General features: G+C 42.5%; 1 protein-coding gene across 2 annotated transcripts in view; it reads left to right on the plus strand.

Moving 5' to 3' along the window:
* The window catches only part of ttll11 (tubulin tyrosine ligase-like family, member 11), a 37,135-nt gene that overhangs the window by 7,935 nt on the left and 8,390 nt on the right, over nucleotides 1-20,810 (plus strand). For both annotated transcript variants that reach the window (XM_080756594.1, XM_080756595.1), the window contains exons 3-8: nucleotides 1,548-1,647; nucleotides 4,214-4,347; nucleotides 6,878-7,168; nucleotides 7,769-8,053; nucleotides 8,654-8,749; nucleotides 9,404-9,513. In XM_080756594.1, coding sequence (XP_080612720.1) covers nucleotides 1,548-1,647; nucleotides 4,214-4,347; nucleotides 6,878-7,168; nucleotides 7,769-8,053; nucleotides 8,654-8,749; nucleotides 9,404-9,513 — 1,016 coding nt within the window. The remainder of the gene's footprint in view (nucleotides 1-1,547; nucleotides 1,648-4,213; nucleotides 4,348-6,877; nucleotides 7,169-7,768; nucleotides 8,054-8,653; nucleotides 8,750-9,403; nucleotides 9,514-20,810) is intronic.

The following is a 20,810-nucleotide window of genomic DNA, read 5'->3' on the forward strand; positions in this document are numbered from 1 at the left end:
ATTGATTTGAACTCATTTAGACAGGACTATTGGTGTCTGAGACCGCAGTGGAGAACGTAGGTAGAAGATGAAAGATGTCTTACCCACATCGACCCTAGCGTCCCAATGTTTGACCAAAATGGCAGATCCCATCAAGCCGTCGCAACGTGTTAGTGAGCTTGTAGATTGCCTAGGAAAAGGAGCAGACCTACTATAGATCCCTGGGGGACTCCGGCAGTCAACGTCAGTTTAAAGGAGAATTCCATACTAAAAGGCTTTCTTACCTTTCTTTGTAGTTGTTACGTCCCCATCAAAGAGGTCCAGGTGTTATTTTGTGCAAAAGCTCCTTATTGGCTATTTCCCCTACCATAAGCCCTAAATGAATTGCATTGAATTGAATGGGATGTATGGGGTGTTGTGCTAATTCGCTTATTTCCATCGCTCAAAATTATAATTTTTTTGTATATATCCTCTCTTCATAATGTAAATAATAACCCAGGCGGCACACTTTACTACTTATTTCGATGGAAATAAGCGAATTAGCACAACACCCCATACATCCCATTCAATTCAATGCAATTCATTGAGGGCTTATGGTAGGGGAAATAGCCAATAAGGAGCTTTTGCACAAAATAACACCTGGACCTCTTTGATGGGGACGTAACGACTACAAAGAAAGGTAAGAAAGCCTTTTAGTATGGAATTCTCCTTTAAGTGGTTTAATCCCATGACTTGTGCAGGGATTTCCTTCACTTGGAAATCTTGTTATAATATCACACACACACACACACACACACACTCGCTGCCCTCTTCTGGGTTCACAGGGAGGCCAGGACCCTCTGGCCATGCATGGCCACAGATTCACTGAGTCACAGTAAGTCGAGCATAGTAAGCAGTGGTGGAAAAACTCATTATTCTTTACCCTTTTAAGTACGCGGCTGCATACACGTTACTGAAATAATAATCATACTAATATGGGGGGGGGAGAACACAACGGAGACAGATCAGGTGACCTTTGTAGTTGTATTGTATTTATACCGCAAATGTGTTCTTCTCAGCGTAGTGCCTGATAGCCATAGTGGACTATAACATGTTTTAACCCATAGGCCTGACGTCGACATTTAAAATGCCTTTTTTTCTGAAAAACCTCATGTTTCTATATTAGTGGTTCTCAATATTTCATGTCAAGGACCCCTACAATTATATGTAATTGGCCGCCGACCCCCATCTGAAAATATGTTGTTCCAAAGAGCCCCCCCAGAAGCAAAGATTTTAGTTAAAAACTGATAATTAACAAACATACCATTCACCACCGGAAGGAAATTAGCCAGATAGCCACCACCCCAGCATCCATATTCTGTGGCTAACATTTGCCCAAAATAGCATATTCATTGCAAAAAGGATTTGGTATAGATGGAAAAACAAAACAAAAACCTCACGCCCGTTTTACTAAAGATGGACGGTTTAAGTGGTTGGGTTCATTATGAATTCCATTTACCTTCCTGCTTCACACCGTTGTATATTTATATTTGTCCTGAAAGTGTTCGTTTCCCTCCACTCCTCTGCAGTTTCCTCTTGGACGGCGTTCAGCGTGTGATATCTACTGGCATGGAGTGTCCTTCCATGACAACGAGAACATTGTTTCCGGGCAGGTCAACAAGTTCCCAGGTACGTATTCTACTGTTTACATTATTTTACCTGCTGCTACAGTGTGATGCACTACAGCAGTGGTTCTCAAACCTTTTTCATGCCAAGGACCCCCGAAATTATACTCATTAGCCTGCGGACCCCCCATTTTAAAAGATATGCTAAGGACCCCCATGAGAGGATGCTCTCATTTTCATTTCAAGGGCCCCCAGTTTGACATACACAAGCCAAAAGCCCTTTTTGCAGTCATTAACACTTTAGTAAACCCAGCTCCCCCCCCTATTCCTGTTTTCTCTGACGCCGACTGTGAATGTTTCTTAGCATTTTTTATACACAAAGTTGACAATATTAGGTCTAATATCACCCCATCTAGCATAACCATAGCTGTCCATCCTCCTCAAGTTCCCTCTTTTTCCCAGTTTAACATCATCTCCTTAGTTGATCTTGCACCTATTGTGTCACATATGCACCCCTCCTCTAGTCCTATTGACACCATTCCTACTGCACTTTTTAAAGATGTTTTTAACAGCCTTGGCCCTCAAATTCTGGAAATCATCAACAGCTCCCTATCCTCTGGTTGTGTCCCTGATCACTTTAAACATGCTATTATTCAGCCTCTTTAAAAAAAACCTAGCCTTGACCCCCTTGTTTTCAGCAACTATAGACCTATCTCCAAACTCACCTTAATTTCAAAATGATTAGAAAAAGTAGTCTGCACACAATTATTACAGTAAATAATTGGATGACACAACATTTCCTTCAACTAAACGCAGACAAAACAGAAATACTTATCATAGGCCCTGAAACTATCTCCAACACAATCCGTCAATCCCTTGGTCCACTGGCAACTAACGTCAAACCCATAGCACGAAACCTGGGTGTCTTTTTTTGACACCCAGATGAACCTCGAATGTCACATTAAAAAGATCACCCAATCCTGCTTCTATCATCTGCGCAACATTGCAAAAATCAAGTCAATTCTGTCACCCCAAGACCTGGAAAAAATCAAACACTCATTCATATCCTCCCGCTTGGACTACTGTAACGGTCTCTATACCATGCTTAACCATTCATCTCTATCCCGACTTTAACTGATTCAAAACACTGCAGCCAGAATACTCACAAGTACCGGCCCTGAGCAATTTGGTGCCCTAGGCAGGATTTTTCGTGATGCCCCCTTGAAAAATGACCATGGCCCCCTTGTGTTCTAAAGCACTGTGGGGTTTTTTTTTGCTTGGTGGATGCCCCCCCTCCCCTCATGATGCCCTAGACAACTGCCTGTTCTGCCTGATGGGAGGGCCGGCCCTAGGGCCCACATTACCCCTGTTTTAGCCTCGTTGCATTGGCTTCCAATTAAGGCCAGAATTGTTTTAACAACCTACAAAGCTTTAAACGGGCTGGCCCCATCATATATTTGTGACCTACTGCCCCCAAAGTCAAATGTACGACCCCTTAGGCCCTCAGATAAACAGCTACTGAAGATACCGGGGACTAACCTAAGAACAAAGGGCGACCGGGCTTTCGCAGTGGTTGCCCCCACTCTTTGGAACGCCCTGCCCCTCATGCAAAAAAACGCTGAGTCAGTAGACTCTTTTAAGAGACAGTTAAAGACACATTTATTCCGTATTTATTTTCCCATGTAGCTCTTACCCCATTTATTTTACATACCTATGTTTTTGTGATTCTGCCTCTATAGTTTACCATTTAGTTTTGCCTTGTTTATTCTTCGTTACATTCTTTATTGTCTTTTTACTTTTTTGTGCTATGTTTTTCCTGTTTTTTTTTTTTTAACTTGTTGATTGCTTGTTCCGTGTTCTGTTCAGCACCTTGTGACTTTGTCTTGAAAGGTGCTTTTACAAATAAAATTTACTTACTTACTTACTTACATGCATTAGGCTACGGACTCCTATTTAATGCCATTTCTATCTCTGGGCCTCAGGTCTTATTGGGTTACGCACGATCACAAGATTATAAAGACTGTTGTCATGTGTTGGTTCCTTCTGCACCCCTATACTAGTAGATTTACGTCACTAAGTGCGGTGGTGATTTGAGTTTGCCTTGCACCCCTCACGTTATTATGATGCCATTGGGGTCAGTCTTGCTAAGCATTGCTGTTTGAAGAACCATCTCGTGACATCGTAATAACCCTGCAGTACGTTGAGTAACCTCAGAGATTATTGTATTTTTAGAAGGAGTGTGGGCCTCTGTTTGCACACACAACTGCCACTGTGTTAGCTGTGGCCCAGATTATAGCCTGCTTCGTGTATGTCTGTGTTTTGTTAGTATTGTTGTAGGGAGAAACGGGGACAGAATATAAGAATTTAATTCTAGAAAAAAAAATAGCATCACTCTACTGTAACTCACGGTTTGCCCATTTTAATGTGATGTTCCCCAGGTTCTATGTTCCCTTTACCTTAGGTTTAGGTTTATTGTTGTAAGCGGGGAACAAAGAACCTTTTTGCTGGGTTGGGGACATGGAACCTGAGTAGTAGCCGGGTACGGTCCCATCCACTGATATGAAGTCCGTTAGCTTGTATTGAAACTGTCCACTGTACTCATCCCCTGCTGGTGGTCTGTCATATCGCAGGTATGATCGACATGCTGAAGAAGATCACACTGAGCCGGGCTGTGAGGACCATGCAGGAGCTGTTCCCAGAGGAGTACAACTTCTACCCTCGCTCCTGGATCCTCCCGGAGGAATACCAGCAGTTCTCGGCACAGGTACTACAGTATGCTGCCATACATGTTTTTGGTTGGCAGTTACGACTGCCATTGTAAAAAAAAAGATTTGTGTCTCCTTTTAAAAACCAATTTGCACACATCAGAAGAAACAAGAATAACCAGATGTTTAGGTGCTCATATGATCTACCAGCTCAAGCCCAACACACACTGTCTGTGAAGCGTATCGGAGCGTCAGGCGAGGCATGAACGCCGCCGGTGTGGGATAGGTTCATTGAAAATAACGGAGGCAGCTGTTTTGACGCGCGGCGTTCGCAGACGGTGTGTGTTGGGCTTCAGCCGGCTCGCCTGATGGAGGGGAAAGGAACTGGTTAGGAATAACGTGTTCCTTCCACGTGCATTATTGAAAGGGAATAATTGTGCCATTTTGATGCTATATTTGGATAGCAGAGGGCAGAGAGACAGGAAGCCTAGGCCTGAGAGAGAGTGGAGACATCTGATTTGAACCTGGCTCCTGGCCACTCACATGGAGCATATGGTCTGTACTAACTGGCTGAGACACCAGGGACTACAGCCCTCCCCCCAACCCCACCATATCTATTTTAAGATGAGCTACATTCTCCTTAAAATTAGTTTGAGGATGCATGTCATTTAACCACTTAAAGCTGCACTGTTACTTTTCTCTTCTACCCCAGATTTGAACCTGAAAAGTGCTGAAATGTATAATTACCGTTGAACTAATAGACGCATTTCCAGACAACGTCCCACTGATAAGAACCAATATGTGCACGCAGGCTGGGCCCAAAAGAAAACGGACACTCATTAGATGCAATGTGAAAGTCGTCACAGCACTTGCTCTTGAAATATGTAAACCTTGTTGATTTCTGTTGTGCGTAAACAATAATGGCAATTCAAAGCGGATTGTCCTCAAAACCACACCTACGTACTGTGGCTGTCATTAGACCGGAGGGAGCGTTCTATGATCACGGCACCAGAGCCCGTCGCTCCAAGGTGTCGTGCAGGGAACGGCCCAGAACAGCAGACCTCCAAGCTCACAACGCTCGCACGTGGATATGGGATCTAAGGGCTCAAACTGGTTAACCCGTTCTGACCTGAGATCAGATTCTAAAAATGTCTTCTATATCCTGACAGTTTTCTGAAAAAGCTATGTTTCTATGTCAGTCGTAGCAGACCTACAAGCTATGAGCTTGTAGATCTTCTATTTTTCAATAGCTAAAGCATAACACCAAAAGGGGTTCTCGCCCAAAATGGGTTAAAGCTGGAACCCCATGGACCCTTCCGGGTGCATTAGGTTCCATTTGTACACTCTCAGAGTTATGGGGGTCCTTGAAAATAAAACATTTGAGAACCACTATTACCGGTACTAGTGGACTCCTAATGTGCCATACATGGTGTCGTTCCTACTTGCCATTCAGTAATTGGGTCTTATGATCAAAATAAGAACATTATAATGGTGTGTGTGCACACTAGACAAGGCTTTGCCACGGGACACCCCTGGTTCCGGCCGACGGCAACACTATGCAACTTTGAATGCAGGTCAAGTACTGGGTAGTTTTACAGGGCTGAATGGAGCCGTTTGCTGCTAATAGAGAATGACACAGACTCACTAACCAGCTATGACATGCCGGCTCCCTGCTGTCATCTGCAGCAGTACTAGCAGAGCAGCTGCCCCCCCCCCCCCCCCGGCTCCTCCCCCCTCCCCTAACTTGTCTTGATCCACTTCTTAGCTCGACTCCACACTTGGCACGCGACGCAGCGGCTTATTAAAGCCGCTGTATCTTCTTGAGCTACACGGCCCACAGGGTTCGCTCAGCGGTCGGGGTCAAAGGTCAGCTTGGGGAGGTGGTGGTTGGTGACCGTGACCGTGAAAACGTGAGCCGACTTAACTGTAGTACTGTAGAACTACAGTTCTTTTTCTTTTCTTTTCTTTTCTTTTTGAGTGGTGCAACCACTCCCTTACGGAGCTATGTGTGTGTGTGTGTGGGTGGCTGGTTGGGTGTCTGGGTGGGTATGAGCACGAAAACAGCACGGTTGTTTTTCACCACCTGTGTGCAACCTAACACGCACACAAACACACAAGCACGTATTAACTGTATATATGATGCTTCGGGTGTGCCAGTACAGTACACAGTGACAGTACAGTACAGTGGAGGGTACAGTACAGGGACCGCCACACGGTAACTCTGTCATTTCTCTACCGTTTCGGACGCGGGGCGGCTCACCGGGACCGGGCCGGCACCCTGGTTGCGTTCCTGTGGGTCTTTGAAGAGCATTAGTGAGGAGGACCAATTGTATGAAGTGGGCTATTTGACATTAACATTTAGGGCTTTATAGTACATTTATGATTGAATATTCGAGGATAGGATATTGTAGACTTCAAAACCATAATATCACCTTCACCTATAGAAATTATGTTTTACAAATTTCACATCAGGACTGAAACAGTTTTCAGTCGTGGAGATTTTATTTTTGCTTTAATCCATGTGTGCATGGCATGCATAATGTAATGTACAATGTAGCATTGTCATCGACGATTCCGTTTCCGCTCCAGATCCGCATGGTGAAGGAGGTGGACGCCACGCTGAAGCCCACCTTCATTGTGAAGCCGGACGGCGGCTCTCAGGGCGATGGCATCTTCCTCATCCGTGACCCCAGCGACCTGAAGGTGATGACGGGGTCCCAGGCCAAGCAGGCGGTGGTCCAGGAGTACATCCACAGGCCGCTGCTCATAGACAAGCTCAAGTTCGACATTCGCCTCTACGTGCTGATCAAGTCCCTGGAGCCACTGGAGATCTACATTGCCAAGGAAGGACTGACGCGCTTCTGCACCGAGCCTTACCAGGTACCAGTGTGGGGGAAAATAACTAAGTACATAATACTGTACTTAAAACCCTTAATTTCCCTCCAGCATTAATTAATCCCTCGATAGCGTATTGCCAAGGTTTTATCGCGCGTAACACTTACTTTGAAGAGCCAAATATCCGTAAGCACATGTTACAGTGACGGGCTGTGTGTGCTGTCTTGACCGGTTGTTGTTAGGCTTTTTTTTTCTTTCTTTTTTAACCTTATTGGAGTACTTCAATAATCTTGCTTCTATCTACTCCACTACACCTCAAAGGCAAATATTGTACATTTACTACACTATAATTGTTTGACAACTTTAGTTCATTTGTAAATTCTGATTACCGGTATTATTATTGCAATACAAAACCACTTCAGACCTATACATATACCATTTGCAATTTGAAAATGGCCGGTCTACAAGCTCACAGCGAGCCGCTTTCCGACGTTGATCTGCTATTTTCAAAGGATTTTCCTAATATTTTTGAAAATTGTGAAATGGGACCTTCTGCATACTTTTACTTTTGGTAGTAAAATAATCAGTGTCATAGTCTTTTTTATAATAAAGGATAATCTGTTTTATTTTTTTCTGTTCACGCAGGAGCCCAGCCAGAAGAACCTAAGCCATGTCTTCATGCACCTGACTAACTACTCTCTCAACGTCCATAGTGGCAACTTTGTCCACTCAGACAGCCTGAACACGGGCAGCAAGCGCACCTTCTCCAGCGTGCTGTACCGGCTGGCCTCTAAGGGGGTGGACATCAAGAAGGTGTGGTCGGACATCATCTCGCTGGTCATCAAGACGGTCATTGCCCTGGTGCCTGAACTTAAAGTGCACTACCAAGCGGATATACCCCCTGGAAAACCAGGACCATCTTGTTTCCAGGTATAGGGACGGCAACCGTACTGTGGGATAATGTATCCTGTGGTCATAACTTTATAAAATGTCTTCTAAATCCTGACAGTTTTCTGTCAGGATTTGCGCCACATTTTCACGATTTTTCAAAAATAGCAGACCTACAAGCTCGTAGCGCGCCACTCGGTGGCACGCTATGAGCTTGTAGATCTGCTATTTTTCAATAGCTAAATTATAACATAATATTTAAAACACCAAAAGGGGTTCCCACCCAAAATGGGTTAAGTGCATTGATGCTGCTCGGTTTTCAATGTAATTGGTCATACATATGACAAGAAATAAACTACATTTTAAATATATAGAACAGTAATAGGCTATGCAACGTAAATGGCACCAAAATAAAGTACAATGGAGACGTTGCAAATTAAAGTATTTGGTGGGATTTCACACCACTCCAACAACTGTTTTTTAAATAGCTTTTGGCTACTGCCCACAGCACAGACATTAAGCTCTGGTTATTGTACTAAAAAGTGTGATCCATAACATCAGGTCAGCTCAGTGCACAGACGTTGCTCCAGGTGTCAATCGTCTCTCTCTCTCTCTCTGACCATTGATAATGTGTTGTGTCAGATTCTAGGATTTGACATCCTCCTCATGAAGAACCTGAAGCCAGTATTACTAGAGGTGAATGCCAACCCCAGCATGAAGATAGAACATGAACAGCAGGTAAGACCCCAAACAGCATAGCGTTCTAGTAGATGGGCTATTTTCACTCCTTTTTGAAGACATTCCGAAAGTAGCACGTGAACGCCCTCTGCTGCCCTCTTTGAAACGCACACCTCAAGTGTCAAGCATAAGTGTCATTACATGTACTGTACAGCAGGGGTCCTTGGAGTTCCCGGTGGCACCAAATGGACCCTCAGGTCCATTTGGTTCCATTTGTACACTCTCTCAGAGTTAAATTAGCATTGATTTTACAATATAAATTGGGGTCCCAGAGATAGAAATACCATTAAATGGGTGTCCGTAGCCTAATGCATGTTGGCGGGTCCTTGAAATTAAAATGGTTGAGAGTCACTGTCGTAAAACTTCTCTTAGTTATGGCGTCGCTGACATATCTTTTCAAATGCGGGCTAATTAGTGTAAATTTGGGGGTCCTTGACGACATGAAAAGGTTTGAGAACCACTGCACTACAGACCTCAAGAGTCAAGCATTATGGCTGATTTATAGTCTGTGGATTTTATGAATATTGAACCATTGAAAAGTATGAACAAAAGCTTGTGACTAAATAATACTTGTAAAAGTTACGGTCTGGGATATAAGAGGTTTCTTATATCACACGGCAGTGACGAGAGTGTTGTTGTGCGTGTTGGCTCCAGGTGGCCCCCGGGGTGTTTGAGTACGTCCCCAGTCCAGTGGACGAGGAGGTCAAAGTGGGGGTTATTAGAGACACGCTGCGCCTCATGGACCCACACAAGAGACTACCAGGGTAAGTTTATGAACACACACATACTTTACGGTACATATATACATATGCACACTGAGCTTTGACACTACTCACAGACTTGCCCTCTTTCCTGCTATAACTGCCTGTCCCTGTTGTGCCCAGTGCAGCTTAAAGGAATACGGTTTTCTCACATTCCTTTACGGTGAATGAAGAATTAAAAAACAGTGAAAATGCTTGATTAATTGAAGTTGATATAGGAGTCCAAGCTACTCATTCATCGCCACTATGGGGCGCAAAAAAGACCCTGAGCGCCAGTTTATTTTTTAATATATTATTATTATTTATTTATTTTGCCCAACGTTATACACGTCTTAAAAAGACGTCAAAGACGTCGTTGGCGCTACGGGAGTTGCTAAAAAATCAGTTAATTAAGTCGTTGGCAGACATTGAGTTTGGGCAGAAAAAAAAAAGATATTATATATATATATATATATATATATATATATATATATATATATATATATTAAACAATCAATTTCTGCACACTACATTCGTGGAGAGCCTTACTGGAGATTAATTAGAATGTTTAGATTGTGGTACATCAGTGTCCAGTACATCAGTGTCCAGTGTGTCTGAAAGTCAGTAGCCTTTGTAGTTTGGACCCAAGGCTTCCCAAGCCTATCTATTGTTTCTGTAATGTGAGGCAGGCAAGTACATCCCCAGCCCCCTGGACATGGTGCTAGTATGTCGCAGCCAGGGACTTACCCCCAATCCAACCCTTGATGCTGAGTGCCAAGCAGGGAGGCATTGGGATTTGGGTCCCAGTTTTATAGTCTTAGCTATAGGTATGACTCGGCCGGGATTGAACCCGACCTCCCAATATCAGGGCCGACAGTCTAACCTCACCACAAGGTATAGCTGCTGGTTTAACATAATTCCTTCATAACATCCATAAACAATTCCAACATTTTTCAAAAGTGTTTCAAAAATAAATTGAAATTTTTTCCATTAGGTCAATTTATTATTACCACGACACGTTATGAGCTTGTAGATCTGCTAGCTATCTTCATTAGTTTGGGTCTCAGAGTTTCTTCTGCCTCCTCTTCTGCGAGGTCAACTGAAAAGCTCTGTATATCTGGCAGTGGCAGTAAATGACTTTCGGTTCTGTCTGTTTACACTGTGTGTGTATGTGATTTATCTGATGCTGTTTGGAGCCTCTCTGTAAATCAACTGATATGCTGCAGTGCAGACTCATTAGTTTGACCTCATGCTCTTATGGACCTCAAGACCTGCAGGCTATTACTCAGCTCAGTGCCACACACACACACAAACACACACACACACACACACACACACACACACACACACACACACACACACACACACACGATCTCATACAGCCGCCAGTGCTTATCGATCTCTACTCTGACCTTGACTTGTTTTTGTTGGCTTGTTCCACACACACACACACACACACACACTCAAACATGAGGTCGATCAATAACGGATCAACAGAGAGCATGTTTAGGACGGTGTCCTACTGGTTCAATAATGTCTCAAACTAGTCTAGAATCTCGTCCAACGCCCTGTTGTTGTTTCTTCGTGAATATCAAACCATACATTTTGAACGAAGGCAGACAGTGATGTGTCTTTGGCTGCTGACTGCGTTGTTCCCGTGTTGTTGTTGTTTTTCTCCGTGAATAATCGAGACGAGAGCGAAAGATAATCGAAGTGCGTCCGCGGTGGTGGTGTGGTGGTGGTCACTGACCGTCTTTTGTCCGCACTGGGTTCCTTTCCCTTGTTCGATGCGATACAGAAAAGGACTGGCACTTTCACTTTCAACACCTAGCGAGAGAACCGCAAAAGCCAGATGTTAACCGCAAGGTTGCCAGTTCGAACCCGGTCAGTAGGGACTATGGGCTGTATTTTGCGTGTCTTAAGTACCACGTCTTATTCCCTAACTTGAGTAAACTAAAGACCTGGAGGTGTGATCAATGCCATTTGGCTATTCTGAGTGGCCAAAGAGCATTGACCACGCCTCCAGGTCTTTAGTTTACTCAAGTTAGGGAATAAGACCTGGTACTTAAGACACGCAAAATACAGCCCTATATGTCTCCACACTATTGGGGGATGACTGGTCTAATTATTAATTTCTCCCGACCAGTGCTGGCCTAACACAGTTCCGTTCCGAAAATGCCCCGCACTTTCGAGCCACTGGCTCCATGGGCACAAATCTGTGCGTTGAATTCTCCCAAATGTAATAATAGATGGTAGACAATGCTACTTCACTGCTGATGTACTACTCGTTTTGTCATGTTAAATTGCGGAAATTGCGGAAATGGTAATTTGGAATTTTAAATAATTTGAAATGGAAATTGCGGTAATTGCGGAAATTGCGGATTTTTTTCTTCATTTTTTCATTTTTTTCAAATCCTCAAAAAATGATGAAAAACGGCGCGCTATAGTATGCCGTACGATATGGGCTATAGCCCATGGTCCAAAATGATGAGAAACGAGGCTAACTTTCTTTTTCAAAATTTCAAAAAACATGGGCTATAACCCATCGTTTTTGTCATTTCGTCATTTTTTTCAAATCCTCAAAAATGATGAAAAACTGCGCGCTATAGTATGCCGTACGATATGGGCTATAGCCCACGGTCCAAAATGATGAGAAACGAGGCTAACTTTTTTTTCCAAAATTTCAAAAAACATGGGCTATAACCCATCGTTTTTGTCATTTCGTCATTGTTTTCAAATCCTCAAAAATGATGAAAAACGGCGCGCTATAGTATGCCGTACGATATGGGCTATAGCCCATGGTCCAAAATGATGAGAAACGAGAATAACTTTTTTTTCCAAAATTTCAAAAAACATGGGCTATAACCCATCGTTTTTGTCATTTCGTCATTTTTTTCAAATCCTCAAAAATGATGAAAAACTGCGCGCTATAGTATGCCGTACGATATGGGCTATAGCCCACGGTCCAAAATGATGAGAAACGAGGCTAACTTTTTTTTCCAAAATTTCAAAAAACATGGGCTATAACCCATCGTTTTTGTCATTTCGTCATTTTTTTCAAATCCTCAAAAATGATGAAAAACTGCGCGCTATAGTATGCCGTACAATATGGGCTATAGCCCACGGTCCAAAATGATGAGAAACAAGGCTAACTTTTTTTTTCAAAATTTCAAAAAACATGGGCTATAACCCATCGTTTTTGTCATTTCGTCATTTTTTTCAAATCCTCAAAAATGATGAAAAACTGCGCGCTATGCCGTACGATATGGGCTATAGCCCACGGTCCAAAATGATGAGAAACGAGGCTAACCTTTTTTTTCAAAATTTCAAAAAACATGGGCTATAACCCATCGTTTTTGTCATTTCGTCATTTTTTTCAAATCCTCAAAAATGATGAAAAACTGCACGCTATAGTATGCCGTACGATATGGGCTATAGCCCACGGTCCAAAATGATGAGAAACGAGGCTAACTTTTTTTTTCAAAATTTCAAAAAACATGGGCTATAACCCATCGTTTTTGTCATTTCGTCATTTTTTTCAAATCCTCAAAAATGATGAAAAACTGCGCGCTATAGTATGCCGTACGATATGGGCTATAGCCCATGGTCCAAAATGATGAGAAACGAGAATAACTTTTTTTTTCAAAATTTCAAAAAACATGGGCTATAACCCATCGTTTTTGTCATTTCGTCATTTTTTTCAAATCCTCAAAAATGATGAAAAACTGCGCGCTATAGTATGCCGTACGATATGGGCTATAGCCCACGGTCCAAAATGATGAGAAACGAGGCTAACTTTTTTTTTCAAAATTTCAAAAAACATGGGCTATAACCCATCGTTTTTGTCATTTCGTCATTTTTTTCAAATCCTCAAAAATGATGAAAAACTGCGCGCTATAGTATGCCGTACGATATGGGCTATAGCCCATGGTCCAAAATGATGAGAAACGAGGCTAACTTTTTTTTTCAAAATTTCAAAAAACATGGGCTATAACCCATCGTTTTTGTCATTTCGTCATTTTTTTCAAATCCTCAAAAATGATGAAAAACGGCGCGCTATAGTATGCCGTACGATATGGGCTATAGCCCACGGTCCAAAATGATGAGAAACGAGGCTAACTTTTTTTTCAAAATTTCAAAAAACATGGGCTATAACCCATCGTTTTTGTCATTTCGTCATTTTTTTCAAATCCTCAAAAATGATGAAAAACTGCGCGCTATAGTATGCCGTACGATATGGGCTATAGCCCATGGTCCAAAATGATGAGAAACGAGAATAACTTTTTTTTTCCAAAATTTCAAAAAACATGGGCTATAACCCATCGTTTTTGTCATTTCGTCATTTTTTTCAAATCCTCAAAAATGATGAAAAACTGCGCGCTATAGTATGCCGTACGATATGGGCTATAGCCCACGGTCCAAAATGATGAGAAACAAGGCTAACTTTTTTTTTCAAAATTAAAAAAAACATGGGCTATAACCCATCGTTTTTGTCATTTCGTCATTTTTTTCAAATCCTCAAAAATGATGAAAAACTGCGCGCTATAGTATGCCGTACGATATGGGCTATAGCCCACGGTCCAAAATGATGAGAAACGAGGCTAACTTTTTTTTTCAAAATTTCAAAAAACATGGGCTATAACCCATCGTTTTTGTCATTTCGTCATTTTTTTCAAATCCTCAAAAATGATGAAAAACTGCGCGCTATAGTATGCCGTACGATATGGGCTATAGCCCACGGTCCAAAATGATGAGAAACGAGGCTAACTTTTTTTTTCAAAATTTCAAAAAACATGGGCTATAACCCATCGTTTTTGTCATTTCGTCATTTTTTTCAAATCCTCAAAAATGATGAAAAACTGCGCGCTATAGTATGCCGTACGATATGGGCTATAGCCCATGGTCCAAAATGATGAGAAACGAGAATAACTTTTTTTTTCAAAATTTCAAAAAACATGGGCTATAACCCATCGTTTTTGTCATTTCGTCATTTTTTTCAAATCCTCAAAAATGATGAAAAACTGCGCGCTATAGTATGCCGTACGATATGGGCTATAGCCCACGGTCCAAAATGATGAGAAACGAGGCTAACTTTTTTTTTTCAAAATTTCAAAAAACATGGGCTATAACCCATCGTTTTTGTCATTTCGTCATTTTTTTCAAATCCTCAAAAATGATGAAAAACTGCGCGCTATAGTATGCCGTACGATATGGGCTATAGCCCATGGTCCAAAATGATGAGAAACGAGGCTAACTTTTTTTTTCAAAATTTCAAAAAACATGGGCTATAAGTTAACCCATTGTTTTTGTCATTTCGTCATTTTTTTCAAATCCTCAAAAATGATGAAAAACGGCGCGCTATAGTATGCCGTACGATATGGGCTATAGCCCACGGTCCAAAATGATGAGAAACGAGGCTAACTTTTTTTTCAAAATTTCAAAAAACATGGGCTATAACCCATCGTTTTTGTCATTTCGTCATTTTTTTCAAATCCTCAAAAATGATGAAAAACTGCGCGCTATAGTATGCCGTACGATATGGGCTATAGCCCACGGTCCAAAATGATGAGAAACGAGGCTAACTTTTTTTTTTCAAAATTTCAAAAAACATGGGCTATAACCCATCGTTTTTGTAATTTCGTCATTTTTTTCAAATCCTCAAAAATGATGAAAAACGGCGCGCTATAGTATGCCGTACGATATGGGCTATAGCCCATGGTCCAAAATGATGAGAAACGAGGCTAACTTTTTTTTTCAAAATTTCAAAAAACATGGGCTATAACCAGTGTTGGGTGCGTTACTTTAAAAAAGTAATTAGTTATAGTTACTAGTTACTTCTCCAAAAAAGTAACTGAGTTAGTAACTGAATTACTCTATTGTAAAAGTAACTAGTTACTAGGAAAAGTAACTATTTGCGTAAAACAAAGTTGTAATATGTCTAAGAATTTGGATTGTTTTTGGGAGCAGGTTTCACAAGGTGCATAGAGTAGAACAGCATAGACAGGTACTTACAAGTTACAACTTACACATAGGCCCTAAGACATAACCTTTTGCCATGAGGGAGAAATAAACTTCAACTTCAATATATGTATTGCACTTCAATATAATATATTGAACCTCAACAGTAAACCAAGTGTAATTGCCTACACCAGTGGCTCTCAAACTTTTTGGACCTCAAAAGTCCAACAACTTCAGACAAGACAACTGGTAGACAATACTGTCTAATTAAAGACACAAATTGGCTCAGAACTTAAGACAACTGGTCAGTGGTCAGTCACACACACACACACACACACACACACATTTGATTTCTTTTATTTGGATCTGCACAAGAGGCGTATACAGAATAGACCCAAACACTGGTCAGAATAAGGTTATACATTACATGGTCCAACCAAGCTGCTGCACATGCGCTTAACACACAGAGGGAAAAGAAGAGAAAGTATATATTAAAAAAAAATATATATATATATATACAGCACATTGTTGACATACTATATACTTGATACTACTAGACAGGATGTTTGTTTTGGGTTTTTTTAAGCCTCCTAGGGATAAATGAAACAACGCCTTCTCCAGACAGACAGACTGCCCATAGTAGCTGAGACAGAACAGTATTTAGCCAGCTTTTTTGCATTTGTTTTTAGCAATCCACCCAATTGCAAACCCCTGAGCACAAGTTTATGGACATGGCCCAGACTTCCAAATACAAGGACAATAAGTTGACAGTTATATCCCAAGGCCATAATACGTTCCACCAGAAGCTGATATTTCATAAGTTTGGATGTAAAACAAGTGTCCATATACAAATCAAATGGGCAGCCTATTTCAAATATAGTGACAGTTTTTCTAATTTCATTGATGAACACAATATCTGGGGTATTTGGAATATTTTGTAGTGAATTGACATGCGTGTCATTGTGATCAAACCAGTCTATTTTTACAGTGCTGTGTTTATACATTCTTGTTGTCCTGTCCTGTACTCCTCTGATCTTGTCTGAGACCAGGTCCACCAGACGGTCATGTCTGGCAATGTACAGTCCTTTATAGTGGCTGCAACCATTTAAGATGTGTGCGACTGTTTCTTTGTCATGTGGTACTGGATGTAGGATGCAGTGTGGGTCGTGTGCTGATGGGTACCAGGTTGCCAAGTTGAACTTGGTCGGCAACACCTGTAAACGGGCTTTAATAGTGAAAATGAGAATGTCCTCACCTATGGTGTTATTTGACAGTATAGAGTGTGATAATGAGTGGTTTGCAAAGGGAAGAAGAGACAGTTTTCCCTGCAGCCTCAGACTGGTCCAGTGTTGTGCACTTTCTGATCGCTTCATTCCTAGAATGGTGGCTCTTGCGGTCGCGGATTTGATTGACAGTTCATGGTGCGCACCGTCTTGCTCGTAGGTCGCACATGCACGGACACGCGGATCTATGATGATGCTGTTGTTGAGCGCAGCAATTGTTGTTTCAGGCGCCACCCACTTTAACTGTAATCCTGATCGCTGGCATAGATCATTAAGATCCATCCAGTCGGACCGCACACCGAATCCAGCGGCTTTAATGTCCAATTTACCATTCGCCTTAGTCTTGAATCCAAGGAACTGCATCTCATTCTCCAGCGTGGGTGGTACTTTACGTCGCTGCATATGTTGAATGAGTGACTCACGAGCCATTTCCCTGACCGTGGGGTCGTCGCTGTTGAGCATATTTATAAGGTGACTGGTTCTGGTGGCGGTGTAAACCCACTCAATATTCGGTACACCCAGACCACCATCTCTGATGGGCTGAAACAGTATGGCACGGGTGGAGTGAGTATTGAGACAGAACCAGCCCCTCACCAAGCGCACTGCCTTGTTATTCAGTTCTGTAAGGGTGTTCTGTGGCAAATGGATGTTCGAGAATAGATGTTGAATTTTGGCGAGTGCCAATTCTCTGATTGCCTGCAATTTCATTCGGATAGGGAGGGGGGAGGAGTCGATCAAGTCCAGTCTGACAGAGTAGTCATCATACAGTTCTCTGACTTGCTCTTCCCAGTCGCCTGCAACATTAAATTTATGCCCCAGGTATTGATAAGTTTCATGTCTTGAATACACTCTGATGGGTTTTTGCATGAGTGAAAAGGATGGGGGCTTGTCTGTTTTAGATTTATACCACCGATTACCACCGCTGCGCCTTTCATAAAACGCAGCACATTTGGTTTGTTTAGCCTCCAACCTTGACCACAGCAGAAACTCCTCAGTACGGGAGAGCATAGCTATAATTACGTTCTCTTGATGTGACGCAATTTGCACATCATCGGCGTACCCCTGGACAGGGTTTGGTGATCTTATTCCCTCAGGTGCGCACTGGCGCATCCATTTGAGCCAGTGGTTAATTGAAAGAATAAAATTCACCGCACTCCAGGGACACCCTGTTTTAATACCTATACCAAGCTTGATTGGATCAGTCAGAGTATTCCCACATATAACCTGAATGTAGGATTTTTCATAGACATTCGTCACTATATCTATGTACAGTTGTGGCAGCTGGATTTCACTAAGAGCATAAATCATAACATTATGAGGCAATGTGCCGAATGCATCACGGAAATCTAAGAAAACAGAATAGAACTTTGCAGAGTCATGTTTAAAGTTGTCGATCCCTGTCTTCAGACAGAAAACATGCTCATTCATTCCTTGACGGGCAATATACGCCTTTTGTTCAGATGACAGAATGCCAGTGTCTGTGAGCCAGGGCAGAATACGGGCCAATATGCATTTCATGAATACTTTATATATTGTCGGTAAAAGTGAAATGTCCCTCCACGTAGAAGGGTCGTCAGGAATATTGCCTTTTTTAGGGATTCTGTGTATTAATGCACCTGCCCATGAGTCCGGCACTTTTCTATTCAGCAGGCAAGTGTTGAATATATTTACCAGAGTTTGAGATGAGTTAGTGGCTTTTAGATTTTCATATGTGACCCCGTCAGCGCCACTGGCCTTGTTGTTTGGCAGGCTATTGATCACATCTTCCACCTCACTGGCTGTAAAGTTACGGGTCTCTGGGCTATATTGCGGGGGGTCGAGTGCAAGCGTTTGTAGCCATGGTGCGTCACCTAAAGGGGCGTGATTAGTTCGTTTGCATTTGGCTGAGTAGTAATTCTGCACAAGGTCCACAGTATTAACAGAGGGCGGGGGGTTTGGATATGTGCTGTTATTCAATATGATTTCTGTTGCTTTCGTTCTCCTATGTTGCCATAGGTAAGCCAATTTATCTCTGCCCACCTCTCTCGGTCTCCTTTGATGTTCGCTGGTTCTCCCGAGCGCTGGCTGGATGACGTCTCTCACGTAGCCCAGTTGCGCTTCGATCCATTCCCCCAGGGGCTCCCGAGACAGTTCTTGTGGGAGGGTCGGACTGAAGAGCGGAAACTTTTTTAATACTCGCAGTGTGTACTTAAGTAGCGGTAGTCCAAATGGTCTTCCGTTCTTATGGCGAGTGGTGAAAGTCCCGTTCTTGTAGTACAATCCATTAAGAATGCTGATGAGTTTAGTCCATTTGACAGGCGTTCCACCTGAGAAGGCAAAGTTTCGCCGCTCCTCGAGTCGCTTTGTATCCAGAGTTTTTCTGAAGTTTCTTTCCTCGTTTTGAAAGAGGATCCACTCCTCTGGTGTAAGTGGACGGACATAGTCTGAAAATGTTTTCCAGGTGCTTGGACTCCCCGCTGTTGGCGTGGGGTCGAACACCCTCCACCTTTGTTGATATATTCTACCGGTTGGTAAAGCGGCTTTAAAGGCCGACTTTATCACCGCAATGAGGCACATCGCGAGCAGCAATCTGGTTATATCCATAATAATAATAACCTTTCTTCCCTACATTGACGACGGTAGTTACGACGGGTGTGCTTTAGTGTGGAATTAGTGCATTTTGGCTGGTGAACCAGCGTTCACTCCTGCCGCCATCTTGCAACCACACACACACACACACACACACACACACACACACACACACACACACACACACACACGAGAGGCCCTCCCCTGCATCTCTCTCTCTCTCTCTCTCTCTCTCTCTCTCTCTCTCTCCTGCAAGCACGCATGCAGTCAGGCTGTCAACAATAGCTTTAGCATTAGCATGGTCTGTGTAGCATCCTTAGAGTATGGTAGCATCACGCTTTCACAACTGACTGCTATGTTTGTTTTAAACCGTGTGAAGCCCAACACACACCGACGCGGCGCGTTGCCGCGCGGCGCCGTCTGGAAAATATAACTGGTTCTATCGGCGCGCCAGGCGGCGCCGCGCGGCGGACGGAGACGGTGTGTGTTGGGCTTCATGTTTGCAGCAGCAGGAGGAGCAGCCCCATTGCGCACACGCACACAGTCACAGACACACACACACACACACACACACACACACACACACACACACACACACACACACACTGTCAGCCGGCCCGTGGTAACAGAAAGCTTGGGGACGCTTAACTGTTAACATAATAACGGAGCACATTTCATTGTCAGTAACGGTAACTGCGTTGTGACGATGACAATTGTAATTAATTAGATTACCCGTTACTGAAAAAAATAACGACGTTAGGTAGCGCCGTTTGTTTAAACGCCGTTATACCCAACACTGGCTATAACCCATCGTTTTTGTCATTTTGTCATTTTTTTCAAATCCTCAAAAATGATGAAAAACGGCGCGCTATAGTATGCCGTACGATATGGGCTATAGCCCACGGTCCAAAATGATGAGAAACGAGGCTAACTTTCTTTTTCAAAATTTCAAAAAACATGGGCTATAACCCATCGTTTTTGTCATTTCGTCATTTTTTTCAAATCCTCAAAAATGATGAAAAACGGCGCGCTATAGTATGCCGTACGATATGGGCTATAGCCCACGGTCCAAAATGATGAGAAACGAGGCTAACTTTTTTTTCAAATTTTCAAAAAACATGGGCTATAACCCATCGTTTTTGTCATTTCGTCATTTTTTTCAAATCCTCAAAAATGATGAAAAACGGCGCGCTATAGTATGCCGTACGATATGGGCTATAGCCCACGGTCCAAAATGATGAGAAACGAGGCTAACTTTTTTTTCAAAATTTCAAAAAACATGGGCTATAACCCATCGTTTTTGTCATTTCGTCATTTTTTTCAAATCCTCAAAAATGATGAAAAACTGCGCGCTATAGTATGCCGTACGATATGGGCTATAGCCCACGGTCCAAAATGATGAGAAACGAGGCTAACTTTTTTTTTCAAAATTTCAAAAAACATGGGCTATAACCCATCGTTTTTGTAATTTCGTCATTTTTTTCAAATCCTCAAAAATGATGAAAAACGGCG

This window comes from Protomyctophum bolini (assembly GCF_963924005.1).
Source record: "Protomyctophum bolini genome assembly, chromosome: 22".
NCBI lineage: Eukaryota > Metazoa > Chordata > Actinopteri > Myctophiformes > Myctophidae > Protomyctophum > Protomyctophum bolini.